Source organism: Carcharhinus amblyrhynchos, chromosome 3 (assembly GCF_965287045.1).
Source record: "Carcharhinus amblyrhynchos chromosome 3, sCarAmb.v2.hapA, whole genome shotgun sequence".
Taxonomy (NCBI): domain Eukaryota; kingdom Metazoa; phylum Chordata; class Chondrichthyes; order Carcharhiniformes; family Carcharhinidae; genus Carcharhinus; species Carcharhinus amblyrhynchos.
Window position 1 is genome coordinate 115,086,704 of NC_137326.1, and position 24,624 is coordinate 115,111,327.

Consider the following 24,624-nt stretch of genomic DNA (forward strand, 5'->3'; position numbering starts at 1 on the left):
GGCTCTCACTGTCCACCCTATCTAATCTTCTGATCATCTTGTATGCCTCTGTTAAGTCACCTCTTAACCTTCTGTCTAACGAAAACAGCCTCAAGTCCCTCAGCCTTTCCTCAAACGACTTTCCCACCATACCAGGCGACATCCTGGTAGATCTCCTCTTCACCCTTTCCAATGTTTCCACATCCTTCCTATAATCCAGCGACTGGAACTGTACGCAATACTCCAAGTGTGGCTGCACCACAGTTTTGTACAGCTGCAAGATGACCTCATGGCTCCAAAACTCAATCTCTTTACCAATAAAAGCTAACACACTGTATGCCTTCCTAACAACCCTATCAACCTGGGTGCCACCTTTCAGGGATCAATGCACAGGGATTCAAAGATCTCTCTGCTCATCCACACTACCAAGTATTTTACCATTATTTAAAATGTTTAAAGAGCTAATTTGATTAAAGTTTTCAAGATATTAAGGGAATAGTGTAGCTAGAAAGAAACCATGTTGACTGATTAAGTAGTCCACGATCAGTGGGCATTGTCTAAAACTTTCAGGATTGATGATAAGAAACAATTCCAAAAAGGGTGGTAGACTATTAAACTCGACTTCTTATAAAAATGGCAATTAATGCTACTTCAGCTATTAGTTTTAAATAAGAGATTGATAGATTTTATTAATAAAAGATATTGAAATTGATGGGGTTTGATTACAGTTCAGCTATGATCTTATTGAACGGTGGAACAGACTCAGGGGGCTAAATGACCTGTTCCGTTTTCTATGTTTCCTGTGTCATGCTTATTATAGATGTCTCTATAATTTTGAGGGTTTCAATAATTCATTAGATAATGCTTGTGAATGAATTATCTACCACAGTTCAGTTATATCTCCAATTGCAGTACAGATGAAACTGAAATTCTAATAACTGTCTTTGTATTTTCTTAACTCCTAAGGGTTAATGGAAACTTTATGTTTTTTATTCAAACCTCTACCCCCTCAGTATTTTTCAATCCTTACAGATGAACCTGTTGAATGAAGTTCTGTGCCATCACCTGATGGATTTTGTTGTTTTGAAGCTGATGGTTACATGAAAAATTTAGCTTCAAACTGGCTATAGATATGTTTTGACAATGATTTTCCTTGATCCTTGTAATCAATCTTGCTCCCATTGAAATAGCACCTTACATAAAGAAGAATGAATTATGTCCTAACTTAAATTATGTGCCTTGTTTTTGCCCATGGTTTGTGGTACTGCATAAACCTTTTGCTTAACAATACTCACTGTAGGCATGTTTTCTGTACATTTGTTTAGACTGGACTAAAATCCCAGATCCACATCCTTCACTTAGAGTTCCCTTTTATTTCGATCTCCTTAAAAGGGAGAATGAGCTAGCTAGAGACTACTGCTATCTTGCCACAAAAACAGATAATAGAGAGTCTCTTTCACTTCGTCCCCTTTCCTTACACCAAGACCACATGGCACACACTCTTCATTGACTCAATTGATAAATATATCTTCCAATTTGGTTTGGAACTGTGCAGAGCAAGAAGGTGTATGGTTTCAATGCCTTTTGTGTATTTAGTTACCACATCTGAGCTAGACTGGCAGTAACAATACTCCATTTGATTCTGAAAACACTGGGCAGAATGCTTTGTTTCCCGCTGGCAAGTTTATAGGTGGGGATTGAACATAATATATGTCAGATGGTCTTCTTGATGTGTTCCTGCCCAGCCATAATTTTATGCTGGGAGAAATCAGACTCTATGGCCTTGCCCCAATTGAGGTCCTTGAGTGACTAATTATTGACCATTTAAGGGCCGCTTCCCACTCAACCTCAATATCCAAACTGGTGGGAGGACTTTTGGGATAAGGGGGAAGCCTGAAAATAAATTGGGTTCAGGCCTAGGGCAACCCCCTTTTACCCACCAACACTTTAATCCTACTCAGTCCACCACCCCAAACCTTATCTACCCTCCCTGCCCTGAGACCCTCAAAACGTGCTTCTTCTTGTAATCCCAGGAAACCTAGGCTGCAGGGACTGCTTGCAGTACCATTTCTGGCCATGCAGCTTCTGGCATTGCATAGGCTAGGGAGCTGTCAGCCAATCAGATCAACCGGTAGCTCTCTGAGGTGGGACTTTCTCGTGAGTGGGGGGTGGAAATCCTGTCTTCAGTCAACTAATGCTCATTGGAGTGTAAAATAGCTGTGGGGTAGACAGTGTTGGTGGAGAGGTGTTCCCCACTAACTCCTTGGATGGTGGGAAGGGAAATTCCACCTGGTTACAAGGAGCCACCCTTGTAGTCATTGTGCCCTCTCAAGTACCTTGAGTATCTGTGAGCAGCCAAGGATTTAGCTGTTGTGGACATTTCCTCGGAACTTAACACATACCTTGAGGATGCATTCAGTGGGGTTGCAGATGACCTGAACATTAAGGGAATGGGATCCCTTGCAGTTAATAAAGGGAACTCATTAATGCAATGGGGAACAGAGAGCCACATGGGTTCATTTATGGGAAGCCAGCTATCTGGCTAACCTGGTCCTATTCAAGATTGTTCAAATTGCGAATCCTCGTGAATAGTGCACCCTGATGCATATACATGTGGAGACCTGTGAGATGCCACAAAGGGCACTGGTGGAGCCCTGAAAGAAGCCAATCATGTAAACATTCAGGCCGATAGGCAGTGGGTGCCTGCTGAGTCCATATGGTGCCAACTCCTGAAACAGGTGGCACTGGTGTGGGACTATGAGCCTGGACATGTGAAGTCTCTCTGATACTAGATCTCCTTCATCTCCATGAAAGTTAGGTGCTGTCTGTAAATCCTGAGCTGAAACTGATGCCTCTGAGTTGTTCTGTCTGGGTTCTGGGACCCCACCCCTCTGATTGCTGAGCAGATCCTGCCACCCCCTTCCTTCTCAGGGTTCTGCTGCTCCCGCCAGAGAGCCATATATTGACATGTCTGTCATCATTCTTGCCTCACAGCGAGAAGGATTACAGTCAGTTCCACTGGCTCCATATCTCTCTTGCTTACTAACTAAATTGGAACAAAGAGAAAGCATGAACCCTGCCCTAACTCATTGCCTATCCATTCCAAGGAATGTCTTTCCGATGGTTCCTGTTTGCTGTGCTGGCCATCACACCGAGGTCCAATACATTACTACCTCCAAGAATGGAAAACTCCTGCACGGCCCTTGCCCCACACAGCCTGATCGATTGGACTCAGCTTCCGAGACCACCCTGTGCCCTGAAGCCTCATGAAAGGCACAGGCATCTGTCCCATAGTTATTTGTATTTGCACAACCCTTTCGGAGGGGAGAGAGTTGGGTGCAGTGGCATTTGCCCATGAGGTCACCATTGCAACAACATCTAATGGAGCAGAACTACCTCTGAGGTTTGTAGCTTTTGCCCCTTTGCAGGGATTTTGTATAACTGCTTGGCCTATCAGGAGATGCTGAAAGTAACCCTTGGGACGCACTGAATTGTGAGTCTGGCCGCAAAGGGTTAACTAGCTACCAATAACCAGTGGCATTAACACACATCAGTGCAAAGTTTATGGGCATGACTGACTCGCTCATCAAAGCAACGGTATGTTAATTGACTAATAGGTCAGTAATCTTGCAGACCACAGGGGATGGTGTGCCTTATTGACCTCCTTAATCACGTTTTGGTTTAAAATTTGACGTTTAATTTGTGATTTTTTTTTCAGACAGTATCTCTGTAAGAAGCTACGTCTTAAATTTATCCCTCAGTTTATTTGATTGGTTTAATTGGTTATTTGATTTCTGCTAAATAGGTGTAATCTGGCAGACAAGGGTGAGCTAATTGATCTCATAACTCCATATTACAGTTAAATTCCTCAGCCATTTTCTCACAGGCAGCACCGCCCCTATCCCCACCCCATGCCCACCAAGTTGTGGACTTGTCACTCTCTCATCCAGTCCTGTAGCCTGTGCCTCCCAGCCAAGTGCCAGGGGCCTTCGAGAAGGCAGAGGCCCTTCAGTTCAGGATTTCAAACTCAGGCTTGTGGGCCCTTTAAGGGGTGATCCTTTGTGGGCCACGTAATTGGGACCCTATGGAGAGTTTGCGTGGGAAGCCAGGCCAACGGGGAGCATGGGTGTGCATCCTGGGATGAGGAGGATCTTCGATTGTATCCAGGGAGGGGAAGAAAGTTGACTTGTGCCTCAAAATTGGCTTTCTTCCCCTCTCATCGCTGAATCCTTCCCCATTTCAGAGCCTAGACCATTCCCCCTTCTCCGAGTTAGGCCACTGCCTGCCACCAAACCCCCATCTCACCTCCCACCCCGTCATCCTACCTTTCATCCCTGCGCCCATTCCCCTGATAAACTCTGCCTCTTCACCCCCTGGTCAGCCCCCTGTGATCACACGCACCACCACACCTCCCCGCCCCCCCCCCCCACGCCAAACCCCTCCCCCAGTCCAGTCTCGTGTGCTGCTGGCCTCTGAAGCCCCTCAAGACCTTTGCTGTTCAACTCCCCCAACCCAGAACCCCCTCTCCGAACCCACAAAGCCCCCTGAACACATGATCCACCCCTCCGAACCCACAATCCCTCCGGCAGCGCAATCACTGTAGCTGTCCACTGCCCTTGCTCCCCTTGGCATCTCTGGTGGCCAGTGGCAACCTGCACACTGAACTCTGAATTCCCCTTTGGAAATGAATTCACTAGGTTTCCGTTTTAAAAACCTATTGTAAACCGTGCCAGTGTGACATCATGACACTGAGGGCGGACTATTCGATGTAGGGAGAGGTTATGGCGGTGAAACCCACTAATAATATTCAAATGAACACTAATAAGGTTCTGGACATTTCTGGGTGGGAACCATGTTACGTTGCTGGCGGGAATGGGGACTATCGCTTTGTGAAATCTTGCCATTGGAAATCGCGTTTTTTTGGCTTGCAATATTTTGTAGCCCCGATGCCATTTCCACCTGCAGTAAACACAAAATCCTGCCCTCTGTTTCTCCCTCACAGATGCTGCCAGACCTGCTGAGTTTATCCAGCACTTTCAGTTTTTATTTTATGTCACACATTATTGCAATAATATTATATTACTGCAGTTGTCAGTTTTGAAGCTGTGATAATGTGGGCCCTTTATGGGGTGATCCTTTGTGGGTCACGTAATTGGGCGGGACCCTATGGAGAGTTTGCGCAGGAAGCTGGGCCAACGGGGAGCGTGGGTGTGCATCCTGGGATGAGAAGGATCTTCGATTGTATTCAGGGAGGAGAAGAAAGTTGACTTGTGCGAGTGTTCCTGTCAGACCCTTACCTTGTATACGTACATACATAAGTCAATAAATCCTTTGTGGTTGGAGCCACATCAAATCGCCTCCAGTTATTACAGAAACCATACTCCTGCCAGCAATAAAAGCTTATATTTCAGCCTGTTGCTCTTTCCTCTTATATAATTACATCTTTGATAAGTTTTCTGCAAGCAATTCTATTTAATTGAAACAAAACTGAATGATCTGTCATGTCTATTTACTATCCTGTAATTCCCGTAGACTCAGTACGTATAATGAAGCATAAGTATCAGAAATCTACTAACGCAGTAGGAAGTCTGGAGTTTACACGAATCACCTGTGAAATGTGAGAAGTTTACTTCACCCGGAAAAGGTGTCAAAAAAAATCACAGCTGGGAAAAATTCCAGAGGAGGGAGGAGTGTTCACGGACATTGAAAGACTAAAAGCTGGGTGCAACTGAAATCATTTGCCTTGGGAAAGTTAACGCAGACTACAATAACTTTGTGTACAAGAAAGCATCTACTATAGGAAGATGGGGAGAGCAAGACCATGGACATATCTCATTCTTTTACTGGTTATTAAAGATTTAATTCATGGACAGGATACAACAGGTAAACAAGTTTGGCATCTATTTTGTCTGTGATCACTGCAGCTATAAGATGCAGGAAATTGAATTTCTTATGCATCAGTAAACATCCAGGGAAGATTTTCCCCGTGGGGATAAATATGTTTATATTTTGATGCAATTTTTTGGTAAGCTGTGTGATATTAGCTGGTCAAACCCCTGTGCATATTTGCTATTGGTATATGTGCCTGCAACACTCGGACTGATATAAAACTATTGTCTGTCAACAAGAGAGAACGTGCACTCTATGAAAGGTATAGATAAACCCAGGGAGATTTCATAATAGCTTGATTTGGAAGCTTGTAAATATGTGAGACAGCTCATCAGAACAGCAAAGCTTTGCTACACAAATCACACAGAAAATGTTCTCCTCATTTATGAGATTAAGGGTGAAATATTTGAGATCCAATCTGATGTTCAGGTTCTTTTTTATTCTTTCACGGGATGTGAGTATTGCTGCCAAGGCCAGAATTGGTTGCCCATCCCCAACATTTTTTGAGAAGATGATGGTGAACCCCAGCAGGTCTGAATCCAGCAGGTAGATTCCCACTGATTTTTCATCCACAATGGTTTTAAGAGGGAAAAGTCAGACCTGAGGACCAAATGCGTTGACAATGTGATTGCTCGGTATGCAAGTCACTACAGCCTATGATGTGACCTGGCATCAAAATTCGTTTAAATGGAAACTTTGAAACAAGTGGGCAACAAATGGAACCTGCCGGTTCGGGGCTGACATATACTGTTGGGTTCCGACATCAAGTTGTCCCACAGGTATGTCCTGAATGGGGTTCCTGCTGTCAGTGGGGGTTGATGGCACTGGTGTGGCAAATCAAGCCAAGATTGTGAACCTAAAGCAGCAAGCAATATTTTTTCTGAAGCCAGAAGGAGAGCAACAGAACACTAACTTTGTCAAAATGTCGTAGCTATCTTTCAAATGGAATTCCAGCTGTTCCACTTGTTCCTGGATTTTGTGTTAGGTTCACTGAATGCTGGATCCGGTCTAGTAAATCAGCATTACATCCATCTCAGGTAGGTGGGTTGTTTACCCATTTACAAGGCTGCCTGAAAATGGAGGCAGGCCTTGAACATCCATGAAGTAGTGTGGTGCACAGCCGCCCACCTCCCCCCACCCAAGTGGATAGTGGAGAGTTGAATTTTTCCCCCATGATTTCCAGATTAGCTCCATAGCTGTGTGACATCTTACCAATAGCACAACAGAACATTTCATCATGACTGTACTCCAATATAATGTTCACCTACTATATTGGGTTTATGTGGTTGAGGATGGGAGAGGGGTGGTGGAGTGCTGTAGGGGGTTGAGGGTTCTAGTTATTATAATTCAAACAGTCTGAATGTGGGGCAGGTGAAGGACCAGCTGGCATTTTCATGCCAGTCATTTTCAATATTCATAAAACTTTAACTGCCATGATGAACCTCTTTAGCTTTAACAGTAAAACTTGTCTGGGGTGAAATGAGGTTGTTGCAGGGGTACGTGGAAAATTGCTCTATGTTACTCACTAGGGAATGCATTCATCTATTCCTGAAAATCCTGTTTATTTTGCAGCTATTGCTCTCTTACATTTCTCTCTCTTTTGCCTTCCCTTTCACCCTCCCTGCCTGTAGGCAGTGTGGAGCAGCCATGCGACATTTTCAATTTGGATGAGAGCTTTTAACTATGAAGTCCAGAGGTTATTTAATACTCAAATGTATACAGTCTGTAATAAAGATTGCATAGCATTAATATCATTAGCAGTTGAAATTCTCATTACCTGAAAGCCTCTGTATGAATGTGATCTTTTTTTTGGCATAATTTTGATTTTCCTCATACTTGTCCCAGGTATTTACTTTGCAATCTGGCAACTCGCTGCAGGAGGCGTATGAAAGCAGCCTAAGGCTGTTTCATCAAAAAGAAGAGGGTGGATAGATCATTTGCAAGTTCTTCACTTCCTTTCAATGGGAGTCAGATGTGTTGTATTACAGGCGGGTGATTCGCTCTTTACTTTTAGTTCCCAGGCGGTAACATTGAAAATGACCCCAGATGAACATTCAAGAGTTTTGACAGTACTTTGTTTTCAGTTCCAGTAACTTATATATCTCAATGAAGTGTAATAAACTAACAAATAACCAGTTGTTTTTAGTCCATCCATGAGATGTGGGCATTGTTGGCAAGATCAGCATTTACTGTATGTTCCTAACTGCACTGTACATACAATAAGAAGTCTCATAACACCAGGTTGAAGTCTAACAAGTTTATTTGGTAGCATGAGCTTTCAGAGCACTGCCCCTTCATCAGGTGTTTCGCCTGATTCAGTGGCGGGTTCTCAAAGTCGAAGAGCCAATCAGAGGCTTTCCAGCTTGAGAGGAACAACTGACTATAATAGAAGCTAAGGAACAGAGAGCGTGCCTCAACATGGAGGTGCCTCTATCTATCCTTTTAACATCTTGAATGAAAAAAATAGTTGCAATAGACAGGCCACCACTCTGAGGGATGAGGGGATGAGAAATCCCTTTAGACTACAGCCTTTGGCTAATCTTGCAGCCAGTCTAGCAGATAGGGAAGGTTTCTAAGCCCACATACAGACTCCTAACTTGGCCTCAGCTATTGTCATAGAATCATAGAATTGTTATGGTGCAGAAAATGGCCCTCCAGCCCATCATGGCTGCACTGACTCTTTGAATGAGCAATATGATTTAGTGTCATTGTCCTACCTTTTCCACAGTCAGATTTCATTGTGGCTACTGATCGTTGGTGGTGGAGGGAGTGGATGTTTGTAGATGTGTGGTGCTAAACGAGCAGGCCCAGATGGTGTCAAGCTTCTTGAGTGTTGTTGGACCTGCACCCATCTAGGCAAGTGGGGGAGTATTCCATCAGACTCCTGATGTGCATTTGTAGATAGTGGACAGACTTTGGGGAATCAGGTAATGAGTTCACCACAGTATTCCAAGCCTCTGACCTGTTCTTGTAGCCACTGTGTTTGTAGTGAGTCGGCTCTGATCAATGGTAACCCCAAGGACGTTGACAGGGGTGGGTTCAGTGATGATAACACCATTGAATGTCAAGGGGCAATGGTTAGATTGTCTCTTATTGGTGATGGTCATTGCTTGGCATTTGTCTGCCATGAATGTTACTTGCTACTTATCAGCCTAAGCCAGGATATTGTCCAGATCTTGTTGCATTTGAACATGGATTGCTTCAGTATCTGAGGAGTTAGTTCACTTGACTCTTCAAAATGAATGCAACATACATAGCCTACCCACCATAGTGCTGCACTGGAGCCACTTTGCTGGGGCAGACTGGTTCGTGCCCTTCAGCTCCATGCTGAGCTGATCTTTACGGACAGAACTGTGTTGCAGGACTCATGGACCTTCTGCTCCAATGGTGTGAAGTTCAACTGAGGGTTACTGGGGGGAGGTGTGCAAAGTGAGGGGCAAGGCCTAATGTGGACACAGGGGTGGGAGGGGCTGGAAAGTAGAAGGGTGGAAGGGTGAGAGGACATGATGGCAGGCAGATGTGCAAAGAAATGGATGAGGATGACAAACAATAGAAGGAAAAATAAAGACCAAAGGGAGGGAATCTGAACCCCGACAAGGCTGCATATAAAGCTCACAAATAAGGGGGTCAAAGGGATATCACATCATTTACTGGAAGGTAATGCACAAAGACTCAAAGATACAAAGATGGGCTGGGTAAAAGTTCATATGGGGCATGGATGCCTCCCAGATGATGGGCTTGGGAGAAAGGTGGTTAGGAGAAATGTTCTTCTTCTTGAGGCTGCTAGTCTTTTACCTCTAGGTTCCAGACATCCTGCCTGGTCTTAAAGGACAGATGGACTGGAGAGAATGACACAAGTGTGCTGGACAGGTGTTTAAATATGGTATCATTTGAACCCTCCCGATGGTGGTGGGCAGGTGGATGAATCAGCCACAGGCCAGCCAGGTGATTCAGAGGTGAACTCTCCTGTGCATAATTAATGAGCTTCCAAGTGCGGAATAGGGTGAGGGAACCCACCATTCAGGCTGGAGGAAAAGTGCCGCTGCAGTTAATCTCAAAAATGGAGAGTTTTGCCCTCAGTGACGTGTCCAGCCTCTGTCTTGTTCTTTAATTCTGATGCAATCTAATATTTTAAAAATCTACCTTTTTCATAACACCCAGTTTTTAGTCCAGTCTAGCGCTTCCAGCTGCCTAAGCCATTCCGGCAGTGTACATTTTTTAACCAGGGCTGTTTTTGGCTCAGAAGAGGTTTGCTTTACATTTAAAATAACGAGGACCAAGGAAGAAGAGCCCGAGAGATATTAGTTGATATTCAGCATCTTCTAAAAGATTTAATTTAAAGGGGTAAATCATGGTAGAAGACGTCAAAGCCATAATATGCTCTTCATGCTCCATGTGGGAAGTCATAAACATTTCCATAGCCGGGGCTAGCACATGTGTGGAAAGTGTCTCCAGCTGTAGCTCCTGGAAGCCAAGGCTTTGAAGCTGGAGCAACAGCTGGGGACACTGAACATCGATAAGGTGAAGAGTATTGTGGATTGCAAATATAGAGAGGTGGTCACACCGCAGGCTCAGACTCCACAGGTAGGAAGAGGATTGGTGACCACCAGGCACAGTAAGGCAGGCAATGCATGAATCTCCTGATGCTACATCCTTGCAAACCAGATATACCACTTTGAATATCTTTGAGAGGACTGGCCTCTCAGGGGAAAGCAGCAATAACCAAATTGATTGCACCATGTTTATTTCTTCTGCACAGGGGAGGAGTAATAAGTATGGGAATGCAATTGCTATTGGGAATTCAACTGTAAGGGTAATAGCTATGCATTTCTGTGGCTACAAATGAGACTCCAGGATGGTATATTGCCTCTCTGATGCTAGGGTTAAGGATGTCTCAGAGGGGTTACATGACATTGTGAAGAGGGAGAATGAAGAGCCAGTGGTCATGGTACATGTTGGTACCAACGACATAGGTAAAAAAAGGATCAGGGACCTAAAAGCAGAATACAGCAAGTTAGGGAGTTGAAAGGTAGGATCTCAAAGGTAGTGATCTCAAGATTACTACCAGTGCCACATGCTAGTCAGAATGGAAATAGCAGGATATATCAGATGAATTTGTGGTTGAAGACATGCTGTGAGGAGAAGGGTTTCACATTCCTAGGACATTGGGACTGGTTCTCAGGGAGGTGGAATCAGTAAAAACTGGATGGGTTGCACCTGCTCAGCATCGGGACTGATGTCCTAGATGGAGTATTTGTAGAGTGGTTGGGGAGGGTTTAAACTAACATGGCAGAGGGGTAGGAATGTATGCAAGGAGGCAGAGGAGAGGGAATCAAGGACAAGAACAAAAGACAGCAAGGGAAATAAGAGAAGTGATAGGCAGAGAAATCAAGGGCCAGAATCAAACAGGGCCAGAGTGAAAAATAGTGACAATGAGGCAAGGAATATTAAATAGATAAGTCCTAAGGCTTTGTGCGTCTACATTTGCACTAAAGTGGATCACACAAATAGATGTAAACAGGAAGATATAGTTGAGATTCTGGAGACATGATTGCAGGGTGACCAGGGATGGGAAATAACATCCAGGGGTATTCAGTATTTAGGAAGGGCAGACAAAAAAGAAAAGATGGTGGAGTTGCGTTGCCGGTTAAAAAAGAAATTATTGCATTAGTAAGGAAAAATAATTGCTTGAATTTTACTGCCCCGCTCGCCATGGAATTGGAGCGGGCGAGGGGCGGGCAATAGAAATGTTCATTGACCTTGGGTGGGATTTTATAGTTCTGGGTCAAGCAAGGCTGTAAAATCCCACCCATTAGCTCCAACAGTGGGGAATCTGTATAGGTAGAGCTGAAAAAGAGTAAGAGACAAAAAACATTAATGGGGGTTATATAGAGTCCCAAACTGTAGTGATGATGTTGGAGGTGGTATTAGACAGGGAATTAGGAACAGTTGTAATTATGGGTAACTTTAATATGCATAGAGACTAGGGAAATCAAATTAGTCACAATACCATAGAGGAGGAATTTCTGAAGTATACGTGGGATGGTTTTCTGGACCAATGCATTGAGGAGACAACTAGAGGACAGGTCATTCTAGATTGGGATTTGTGTATTGAGAAAGGAATAATTAGCAATTTAGTTGTGCGAGATGTCTTGGAAATGAGTGACCATAACATGATAGAAAGTTTTATCAAGCTTGAGAATAATGCAGTTGCTTCTGAGACTAGGGTCCTGAATCTTAATAAGGAAAATATGATGTTAAGAGGTGTGAGTTGGCTATGATAGATTGGGAAATGGGATGATGGTGGATAAGAAATGGCAAACATTCAAAGAGCACATCGGTGAACTGTAACAATTGTTCGTTCCTGTCTGGCGCAAAAGTAAAATGGGAAAGGTGATCAAACCATGGCTTACAAGGGAAATTAGAGATAGTATTAGATCCAAGGAAAAGGTATACAAATTGGCCAAAAAAAACCCAACAGGCCCGAGGACTGGGAGCAGTTTAGAATTCAGCAAAGGGGGCCCTAGAGATTGTTTAAGATGGAGAAAATAGTGTACAAGAGTAAGCTTGTGGGGAACAGAAAAACTGACTGTAAAAGTTTCTATTGGTATGTGAAGAGAAAAAGATTGGCGAAGACAAATGTAGATCTCTTACAGTCAGAAACAGGAGGACTTATAATAGGGAACAAATAAATACATACTAAATACATACTTTGTTTCTGTTTTCACTAAGGAGGATGTACATAAAATACTAGAAATTTGGGAACAGTGTTTAGTCAGAGGGAAGATCTGAAGGAAATCAGTATTTGTAGAGAAATAGTGTTGGGGAAATTGATGGGATTGAAGGCTGTTACATTCCCAGGTTCTGATAGTATCGAGCCCAGAATATGGAAGGAAGTGGCCCTAGCAACAATGGATGCATTGGTGGTCATCGTCCAAGCTTCTATAGGCTCTGGAACAGTTCCCAAACTTTGGATGGTTGCTAATATATAAGCCCAGTATTTACAAAGGTAAGTAGAGAACAAATAGGGAATTATAGCCCAGTGAGCCTGACGTTGGTGGAGGGGAAAATTCTGGAGTCCATTATCAAAGATTTTATAACAGAGCTCTTGAAAAACAATGGTAGAATTGGACACTGTTTGAAACACACTAATATTATCAGTAGTACGATATAAAGGCAAGTTCTTTTTTCTATACTTCAGTGTTGTTGCCGCACTTGGAATGGAAAAATACAGTTCTAGAATGCATTGCTTTCTGAATCTTTTTGGAAATTTCTCTGCTTTCCCCTCATCTGTAATTAAGTCATTAACACCTGTTAGGGTACAATCCCATGAATGCAAATCTCTTTGTAGCAGCTTGACTAAGTATGTTTACCTTGTTAAAGTATGTACATATATTTTGTAAACAAGATAGTAAATGATAGCATTGTGATGAGAGCCTCAGAATTAAAACTGAGTACTTTCCCTGTAATTGTCAACAAACAGAAATTACGAGCCAAAGGACGTCACGTGCAGTATCCAATCTCGGCACAGATGAGGCAGGAAACCTCGCACTGCCTTGCCTTTATCACTCAAAATATCTTTGCTCATGTTACCAGGAATGATAACTGCTATATTTTTGGACAAAGGTATTGTTCAACTTTCCATACAGTGAGAAGTTTAAAACTTGCATCCTTTAATTTAATGTGCTGTAATTGTGATGGATCATATGTTGCATCTAAAGTAACCTGTACCCGCTGCCTGCTTAGTTCAACTCTTATCTAGAATGTGCAATACTGGCAAAGTGTTTAATCTGCCACTCAGATTGGGAAATGATGAATCTGCTGCATGCCAATATGTCCACGATTTCTGACATATGCACGGTCTGCGAGAAGTAGTGTGCATTTAGAAAATCAGCCCTAGTGACTGAAATTTATCGGTCAGGTGGATGACCTGATGTCAGGAGAAAGGCGAGTTGGAAGCACATGTAGACTTCCTACGAGATTTTAGCAGCAAGAGCCTATTGGGGACTTAGGTAGGAGAGTAACTAACAGTGGTATATGGGTCTTGTGTTGCCATTTTTAAAGGCACATATGCAGCAGTTGGCAAGGCTGAAAAAACTGACAAGAGGAAGGGGGCTGACATTAATGGAGGCAGCAGCAGAATGATGCCAGAATAAAGAAGAGTTGCTCTACAATTCAGCAACACCCCCCTGGAGGTGCTCCTGCGGACACTCAGAGAAAGGAGGCAAGTTCTATTTCTGGCAGATGGGAGGAAGAGACCTGTAAATCTCACAAAGAAGGCATGGCCTAAGGTAGTAGACATCATAAGCAGTTGGATCCAGAGATTTAGTGATGTACTGTAGCCTGGAAAGCTGAATGTCATCTAGATTTCAGGCTGGAAGCCCAGCATGAATTAAAAGACACTCATGAAATGAGAGGCCAAGACTGAGCAACAGCAGACTTCAGAGTCCACACTGAGGTGCCAGATTGATGTTTTCTTCAAAACCTACCTCCCATAGCCTCCATACTGAATGATTTCTCATCCTTGGCGATTTCAGACTCTAGCTTAACTCAACATGCTCTCTCTGCCCTGTTACACTCTCTAAATCTCATCCTACAAACACCTTTGACCTTGTCAACCCATGTGGACTTGCTAGTCCATTTGAATCAATTGGAGATAAGGCTATCTTTCTTGGTCACTCCATACCCAAAATTCCCTACCACCACCCAAACCCTACCTTCTTTTGTATCTGTCTCAGGGAAAGTCTTGTCCAATTCACTTACATTTTCAAAATCACAATTGTCTAGCCTCTGCTTTACTGTTTGCCTCAATGTTTTTGCAACTACTGATCTGTTCAACTGCACCATCACTCTCCAACTTTGATGCCTCAGTCCCAATAAAACCATTATTTTCTCACACCCTTTCACCATTCCCTCTGGTGAAGCCTTCCCCATTGCTCCCCTAAGTCCATGGGGCAAAGATTTGAAAGGAAATGGTGGTCAGCTGGTTTGGCCAACCATTGTCAGATCTAGCTAGACCACTTAAACCCTTATTTAAGTCCTGCTCTGTCTGCTAAAACTGCTCACTATTTTGGGATCATCTTGGAATGCAAAGATCCCTGGCTTTGTTTGGCTACTGCAAACCATCTTCTCAAAATCCTCCACCCTGACTCCTCCAACATCACCTTCAACAATAATGGTGAGATATTCATTGACTTCTTTGACAATAGGATCAAGGCCATCCAATTAACTGCCACTGCCATGTCCTTCCCTTCCATTAACCCAACTGACCAAAATATCCTTCAAAGTTACCTCCTGTCCTAGCTTTGAACTCATAGCGTTCTCTTGTTTCCCTCCTCTCTCCTCGTGTGATCTCTCTGAGCCCATCTTTTGTCCATGAGATCCACTTCTTGTTCCCTCAGTCTGATTCCAACTAAACAATTTGCCCATCAGAACTTGATGGTGAGTTGCCTTCATGAAACTCTGCAGTCCATGTGGTGTAGGTACACCCGTACTATTGTTAGGAAGAGAGTTTCAGGATACTCACCCAATAACAGTGAAGGAACGGCCACATATTTCTGAGTATAGCGACCTGGAGTGGAACTTGCAGGAAGGGCTGTTTCCAAGTGCCTGCTGCCCTTGTGGTGGTGCACTTTCTACTAGAATCAGCTCCTCTGAGGCGCTGCTGTCTGCAATCTTAATCTACTATTGCTGTCTATGTGAGGGACCCATTAGAGATGTTAGTTAGAATATGAATTAGCACTGGCAACGTATGAATGTTACAAGTTACCATTAAGAAGATGATGTATTTTACTCACTGTTGAAATCAAGATAACATGACTGAATATCGTATGGCATGTAGGTCATCGCGTCACCAGAAAGCTGGAGGACCCCATCTCTTTATCTCCGATGGTCAGGGATGCATATATACCAGGGATCTCCCATCCTTAGCACACATGAGCTAAGAAATCTGTAGAACATCACCTCCAGTTCTCGTCCTCCCCCTAGTGTTTTGTGTTCTCTAGAACAGACCTATGAGTGGCTGTAAAGGCATGTGTTCACCTGATCGTATTGTGCATTTGGTGAGTGTGACTATTAAGGAGAGATATGAAATTGTTGCGGTCACAAAACATCAGAAACATCTGGTTTTAATTCTGTAATGTCAACCAAATGACATTTGTACCTGTTTATCCTCTACTATCTTTCACCACTTTCTCTTTCATATTTTTCATTTCTAAGGGATTGATGTTTGTTCTTTGGAATTGCAATCCGACTCCATATGGGTATGAAGCAGGAAGGATTATATGTTTAACTGCAATTATTTTTAGCGTTGTAGCAGAGGCGAATTGAATATTTGCTTCAGTTTTCATCAGCCTCTACCAGTCAGTCAAGGATTGCTTCATAGTTGCTCCTAGAACAGGAATGCTTTTTTTGTAGTTTTTATTTTTAACCCTGATATTGCTGGTATATGTTCACATGATTTTAAATGTAACTCCACATCGATATTAAAATCCTTGCCAGTGAATATTTGTCCTATTTAAAATGGTGCATGATGGAAAATGAAGTAGATACAAGGGGAATCCAGCAATTAGAGTCAGAGAAGGAAAAATATTTGTGGACTCATCAACCATTCATTGGAAGTAAACAGATTGTGCAAAGTGGGTTAATTAAGCACTGGAATGCTTCAAAAACATTTAACTGTTAAGTCAAAGCATCTGCTTCGTACACTTCGCCAACAAGACCACATTTTAAACATTGGGTGTGATATCAATTAATGAATTTTCTGCTGCATAAACAACAGTATGTAACATAGGGGAGGGACGGTGTCAGAGAGACAATTTTATCCTCCTGAAAGTTTAATGATTTCAGGAGAATCTTGGTACTCCTGATTATTGGAGACCAGTCATGTGAGTGAAAAAGCATGTTGGGACTTGTAAAAATTGTAATGCAAAGATTTGTGTGGGAGTGGCCCAGGGAACTTCCCTGCTCCCCTGGATCCAGTGTGGCCATCTCCAATCTTAAGTTTAGTGTGGAGATTTGGGCTAGACGTATGATTTAATAGTTACCTAGGCAATGTTAAACGGTTTAAAACTTAATCCAGCTCCTGGGTAACTCCAGACTGATTTCCAATCATTCATGCAGGGTCAAAATCCTGCAATCCCTAACTAATAGCATTGTGCGTGTACCTACAGAAGCAGCTCAGGAGGGCAGCTTACCACCACATTCTCAAGCGCAATTATGGATTGATGATAATTGCCAGTAATGCCCACACCTAATGAATGAATAACAAAAAATTTACCCCAATACCCTGCTAAATCCTGACAATCCCTAAGACCTCTCCCTGCAAATCCTCCTGACTACTTTTCTGAACAGCTGACTATCCCGACCCAATCCCAACTACCCCAAATTCAACTTGTCTACCCCCCCACCTGACAAGACCTGACTCAACTACCCTTGATCACCTGACTATCTCTGACCCTCCCTGACTAGCCCCCAGCTGACTACCCTTTAACCTAATCTGACTACACTCCCAAACCTACATGACCACTCCAACATAACTGTCCCTACCCAACTACCCTGTACCCAAATAACTACACAACCTGACCCAAATATTTCCATATCTAACCAAATGCTAGCCTGAACTGACCAAACCATCACAATAACCACCCAACTACTCCCACCCCAACTACACACTCACCCATCTACCTAGCTACTCAACTCGCCTACCTCATCCAATTCATCCACCTTATCCAGCTTCCCACTCAACCACCTCACCCTCTCAGTCATTCATCCACTTACTTATTCATCCATTCAGCCTTGCTCTTAGTCAAATATTTGGCAGAATATGACAGCCGTTAGCACAGTGGCTATCATTGCTGCCTCACAGTGCCAGGGATCTGGGTTTGAGTCCTGGCTTTGGTCACTGTCTCTGTGGAGTCTGCAAGTTCTTTCCGTGTCTGTGTGGGTTTCCTCCAGATGCTCTGGTTTCCTCGCACAGTCCAAAAGACTTGTTAGTAAGATGCGTTGATCATGCTAAATTCTCCCTTGGTGTACTTGAATAGGTGCTGGTGTTTGGTGACTAGTGGACTTTCACAGTAACTTCATTGCAGTGTTAACGTAAGCATGCTTGTGACAATGATGAATAAACTTGAAAACTTATTCCTGTAAAAATGAGGTGAGTTCTCCCCTTCTCCTAAGTGAGATGCCTCATCCAATTCCAGGGCCACAAGAAAACATTGCAGGAGCTGAACATTCACTCGGGAGTAGAAATGTTCCAGGGAACATGGAACAATTTTGGGGAGTTCCCATTCCCAAGACAAAGGAGAACACTAATGAACCAATATCTTTTTACCAGATATCTTCATGAAAGGTTTAAATGGGCACCAGGGAAGTTTCCAAATACACAAAAAAAGAGTGAGGCTGCTACCCCATTTAGTTGAAGAGCAACAGGGGATTATAGCAGGATTTGAGCATCCACCTGATGGCAGTAGTAATCCAGAGGACATAGAACATTTTAGGGAAAATCCATTCCCAAATCAAAAGAGAATGAAAGAGTCAGTCAGGATGAATGGCAAGGAGATAAGAGTGAGGCTCATGTTAAACCCCCTGCTATCTAACTAACAAACATCGAAATGCTAGTAAACTTGGGCTCCATATTCACCCACCTAAATGCAGAACAGTGAGGAGAACTGTCATAGTTGTTCACTGCATTTAAAAGCACCCATAGGGGAACATCCCTGTCATCTGGGTCCAGAAAAGCTGACCCAGGTTCGGAGGAGATCAACTACACATTGCAGCACCATCTATTACAGCCTAGCAGCAGCAATAGGGCTTTACAGCAGTAATTAACAGGGCCTTACAGCAGCAACAAATAGCACGCAAGCCGGACACCAAATCAGAATCTTTACAGGAAGTAAAAGTCAAATTACAGCCCATCAATCTCCTGACAATCAGATTGTGAAACTGTATGGATTCCAACAGATAAATTCACAGATCACAATAGTGGACAAGGTAGAGTTAAACTTCACAAAAGCAGCTCAGTCAAAAGAATTTGGATTTATGGAGTGAGAAACACAGACTACCCTTACAGGCAACCAACAACAGCTTGACTGCTTTTAAAAGCTTGGGAGCTAACAGCCATGTAAATTTCAAGACCCCTCGTTGGACGGCCTGCAGCACCTTCCTGGCCTTCCGCTGGTGTCTGCCAGAGGAGGGGGGCGGGCCCAGATGGATCTCTGATTGGGGGAGGAGGGGGGTTGGTGGAGGATGGACTTGGGAGAATCTCCATCACAAACCTCCCAACCAGAGATCCATCTGAGCCCGCCCCCTCCTCCGGCAGACGCCAATGGAAGGCCAGGAAGGTGCTGCAGGCTGTCAAACGAGTGCAGTAAGAAGTCTCACAACACCAGGTTAGACTCCAACAGGATTTTAACCTGGTGTTGTGAGACCTCTTACTGTGTTTACCCCTCTCCAATGCCGGCATCTCCACACCAACGAGTGCAGGTCAGAAGGATGGTGGAGGGAGAGCAGCAATCCAGGTGGGTTGGGGGTGTGCTCTGCCGAGGGTGGGGGGGGGAGGGGGGGGGCCTGCCTCCCGGGGGGTGGGGGTCTGATCACTGGCGTGGGGGGGCTGCCTCTTGGGGGGTTCTGATCGGTGGGGGGGGGGGTGCGGTGGGTCTACTGGGGTGGTTAGCGGGGGGTCTGCGAAGGGTGTTCAAGGAGGATGGGCTTCGGGGGTTCCCCTGTAGAATAGGAATCCGTTTCGGATTTTTATTCTGCAGGTTGATAACAGCACGGATCCAAAACGGATTTGAAGACAGTAAAGTGGGGTTTGGAGGTAGAGTTGGGCACACGGTTCATTAAGTCGAATTAAATGCTTGCTGATGCATTTAAATCGTTGGGCCGCCCGAGTGGGGCACAGACCAGATCTGCGCCCAAATCGGGTATTGGTAAAGGCGCGATCTGCTCGGCTTCAGGTGCAGGTCGCGTTACAGGTCCGACACTCAAATTTACCGCGATTTCATGCCCAAAAATGGGCGCAAATGTTTGGTAAAATCGGGCCCAACGTTTGTGTATTTCTTTACTTCTCTATTTTCCTCATTAAAAAATAGCATTCACCTTTTCCCAAAAGAACATAAACATAAATCAAAACTAGGTGCATCAAGACATTATTTTTCCACTACTTTATAAAGGACTTCCACTAATCAAAGGGTGGCTGCTACAGGTCACATGACTCACAAAATTAGCATATGTTCTGAAAACTTCCAACTGGTGCTAGAAGAACAGAAGACTTTTATTCTTAACATGCATAATCCCACATCCCATTGGAAGGACATTATCCTAGGGGATTTGCAGAAATCAAAACTTCTTATTCCTGCAGGATCGTGAACAGTCTCGTCTCACACCTGGGACTGTCCAGGTCAGTTTGAAAGGGGACTATTCATTGCGGACACAATGAGCATCACTTGCATCTTGACAAGCTTACCCTTTTAGTGGAGTCACAGGGTCTGCCCAGACAATGGCTTCCTGAAACAAGATTCTCAACATAGATGGTGACTCTTTCAGAGGCTAATGACTGGGACATTATAAGGGATGAAACAAAGGCCAGGACCAGATACATGATAAACATCCTTTCATAATCTTCATGGAGAAAGGCGATGACATGACTCTAGTGATCTTTTTGCAATCTCTATATTCAGTTAAGCACTGAGAAACAAGGGCTTTTACTGCCCCGCCTGCCAAGGGAATCAGAGCGGATGGGGAAATGGGAAGATCTGTGACATCAGGTAGGATTTTATAGTTTGGGATGACCTGCCCAAGTTGTCTGCTGAATTAGGGGTTCCATTCATAGACACGCAGAGTAGAATAGGTGTAGGGTGATGCGGCGGCGCGGGCTCGTTGGGCCGAAGGGACTGTTTCCCATGCTGGGTTGTTCTTTGTTCTTTGTAAAACTAACCAAAAAGACTTCCAGCAGGACTCCTAGCTGATCAAACAGCCAGTCACCACTTCACAACTCCTCAAAGAGGAGGTCTCTGACCATTAAGAACATAAGAACATAAGAAATAGGAGCAGGAGTAGGCCATCTAGCCCTTCGAGCCTGCCCTGCCATTCAATAAGATCATGGCTGACCTGAAGTGGATCAGTTCCACTTTCCCACTTTCTCCCCATAACCCTTAATTCCCTTGTCTGTCAAAAACCTATCTACCTGTGACTTAAATATATTTAGCAAGGTAGCCTCCACCACTTCAACGGGCAGAGAATTCCAGAGATTCACCACCCTTTGAGTGAAGAAGTTCCTCCTCAACTCCGTTCTAAACTGTCCCCCCCCTTATCTTGAGGCTGTGCCCTCTAGTCCTGCTGTCCTTTCTGAGTGGGAAGAATCTCTCTACCTCTACCCAATCCATCCCTTTCATTATCTTATATGTCTCTATAAGATCCCCCCTCATCCTTCTAAACTCCAACGAGTACAGACCCAGTCTATTTAGCCTCTCTTCATAGTCTAGCCCCCTCATCTCCAGTATCAGCCTAGTGAACCTCTTCTGCACTCCCTCCAAGGCCAATATATCCTTGCGCAAGTGCAGCGACCAAAACTGCACACAGTACTCCAGCTGCGGCCTCACCAGTGCCCTGTACAGTTGCAGCAAGACCTCCCTGCTTTTATATTCTATCCCCCTCGCAATAAAGGCCAGCATCCCATTCGCCTTCCTGATCACCTGCTGCACCTGCAGACTGGGTTTTTGCGACTCATGCACAAGGACCCCCAGGTCCCTTTGCACCGTAGCATGCTGCAGCTTTTCCCCCTTTAAATAGTAATCCCTCCTACTATTATTTCTGTCAAAGTGGATAACACTTGCTAACATTGTACTCCATCTGCCAGGTCCTTGCCCACTCGCTCAGCCTATCCAGATCCCTCTGCAGACTTTCCACACCCTCTGCACAATTTGCTTTTCCACTCATCTTTGTGTCATCAGCAAATTTTGTTACCCTACACTCAGCCCCCTCCTCCAGATCATCTATATAAATGGTAAATAGCTGAGGCCCCAGCACCGATCCCTGCGGCACTCCACTAGTCACCAACCGCCAATCAGAATAGCATCCATTGATACCAACTCTCTGCCTCCTATTAGACAGCCAATCCTCTATCCATGCTAACACCTTACCCCCAACTCCATGCCCTCTAACTTTCTGAAGCAACCTTTTGTGCGGCACCTTATCAAACGCCTTTTGAAAATCGAGAAACATCACATCCACCGGTTCCCCTCTGTCTACCGCTTACTAAGTGATCTTAGCACAGAAATCTCATCATGCTGCATCTTCATTCATCTCAAGGATTTTTGTTTTGCTTTGTCCATCCAAGAACCCATTTGGACTGAACTCCATCATGAAGGATTTTGACTCTGGAAATCATGTGAACTAATGTTAATTTTCATGGTTCTTTTACCATTGATTTCCATAGTTGTAAAAACTCCCTTTTTCCTATTCTTATTCTATGTGTTTGTGTGTGTGAACTTCATCCCCCCTCTCCCCCAGCCACCCCGAATCACCACATCACTGTGGTTTGAATATGAAATAAACTAACCTGCATAAAATGAGTTTGTTGCGTGTTACCTATAAAATGAGGCAAAACAAGCTGAGGGTTTGGGAAAACATACCAAATCCTACTTTAAAGGATAATTTTTAAAAATTCTATTTAAGGATAGATGGAGAGAGAATAAGGAAGTTTAATCCGTTTCACTCATATCTGTAACCAAAGGAATTTTATTGATTTATTATTGTCACATGTATTGGCATAAGTGAAAAGTACTGTTTCTTGCGCGCTACACAAGGCATAGTGTTCATAAGAACATAAGAACATAAGAAATAGGAGCAGGAGTAGGCCATCTAGCCCTTCGAGCCTGCCCCGCCATTCAATAAGATCATGGCTGATCTGTCGCTGCTCAGTTCCACTTTCCCGCCCTCTCCCCATAACCCTTAATCCCCTCTCTTATCAAAAACCCATCAACCCGCGTCTTAAAAATATTTAGCGAGGTAGCCTCCACCACTTCAACGGGCAGAGAATTCCAGAGATTCACCACCCTTTGAGTGAAGAAGTTCCTCCTCAACTCTGTTCTAAACCGCCCCCCTTTTATCTTGAGGCTGTGCCCCCTAGTCCTACTGTCTTTTTTGAGCGGGAAGAGTCTCTCCACCTCTATCCTATCCATCCCATTCATCATCTTATACGTCTCAATGAGATCTCCCCTCATTCTTCTAAACTCTAACGAGTACAAGCCCAGTTTATTCAGCCTCTCCTCATAGCTCAACCCCCTCAACTCCGGTATCAGCCTAGTAAACCTCCTCTGCACTCCCTCCAAGGCCAAAATATCTTTGCGCAGGTGCGGCGCCCAAAACTGCACACAGTACTCCAGCTGCGGCCTCACCAATGCCCTATACAGCTGCAGCAAGACCTCCCTACTTTTGTATTCAATCCCCCTCGCTATGAAGGCCAGCATCCTATTTGCCTTCCTGACCACCTGCTGCACCTGCAAGCTGGGTTTTTGTGACTCATGCACAAGGACCCCGAGGTCCCTCTGCACCGTAGCCTGCTGCAGTTTTTCGCCCCGTAAGTAATAGTCCTTCCTACCATTATTCCTACCAAAGTGGACCACCTCACACTTGCCAACATTAAATTCCATTTGCCATTTCCTGGCCCATTCGCCCAGCCTATCTCGATCCTTCTGCAGACTCTCCACACCCTCCGCACAATTTGCCGTTCCCCCAATCTTGGTGTCATCAGCAAATTTCAACACCCTACACTCGGTTCCCTCCTCCAGATCATCTATATAAATGGTAAAAAGCTGAGGCCCCAGCACTGACCCCTGGGGCACTCCACTAGTCACCATCCGCCAATCCGAATAGCACCCATTGACCCCCACTCTCTGCCTCCTATTTGACAACCAATCCTCTATCCACGCTAACACCCTACCCACAACTCCATGTCCCTCGACCTTCTGCAATAACCTCTTGTGAGGTACTTTGTCAAACGGCTTCTGAAAATCTAGAAAGACCACATCCACTGTCTCTCCTCTATCCACCGCCCTAGACACATCCTCATAGAACTCCAGTAAATTTGTCAGACACGACTTCCCTTTAATGAAACCGTGCTGTGTCTGCTCTATCAAGCAATTCCCTTCAAGATGCCTCGCAATTTCCTCCTTAATGACAGATTCTAACATTTTACCTACCACAGACGTTAAACTAACCGGCCTATAATTCCCCGCCTTTTGCCTGGCACCCTTCTTCAACAACGGCGTAACATTAGCCGTTTTCCAATCATCCGGCACTTCCCCGGAATCCAGCGACGTCTGGAAAATAACCACCAAGGCATCCACTATCACCTCCGCCATTTCTTTCAGAACCCTCGGATGCATTCCATCCGGTCCTGGGGACTTGTCCACAATCAGCCCCTCCAGTCTGTTGAGCACCGCCTCTCTAGTAACAGTAATGTCATTAAGACCCTCCAGTCCTACCACCTTTCCTTCGCTAACACCCGGCAAATTATTCACGTCCTCCTCTGTGAAGACAGAAACAAAAAAGTTATTCAATACCTTAGCCATATCCCCATCCCCTACCACTAGGTCCCCTTTCTCATCCTCTAAAGGACCAACATTCACCCTAGCCAGCCTCTTCCTTTTTATATATTTATAAAAACTCTTGCTATCCTTTTTTATATTAAGCGCTAGCCCAGCTTCATAGTTTCTCCTACCCTTCTTTATCAACTTCTTTGTCAATCTTTGTTGA

General features: G+C 44.3%; 1 protein-coding gene across 1 annotated transcript in view; it reads left to right on the forward strand.

Annotated features, from left to right (window-relative positions):
• The first annotated feature begins 5,682 nt into the window (after positions 1–5,682).
• The window catches only part of LOC145341247 (uncharacterized), an 83,620-nt gene continuing 64,678 nt past the window's right edge, over positions 5,683–24,624 (forward strand). The window contains exon 1 of the mRNA XM_080186173.1: positions 5,683–5,862. Coding sequence (XP_080042299.1) covers positions 5,784–5,862 — 79 coding nt within the window. The 5' untranslated portion in view covers positions 5,683–5,783. The remainder of the gene's footprint in view (positions 5,863–24,624) is intronic.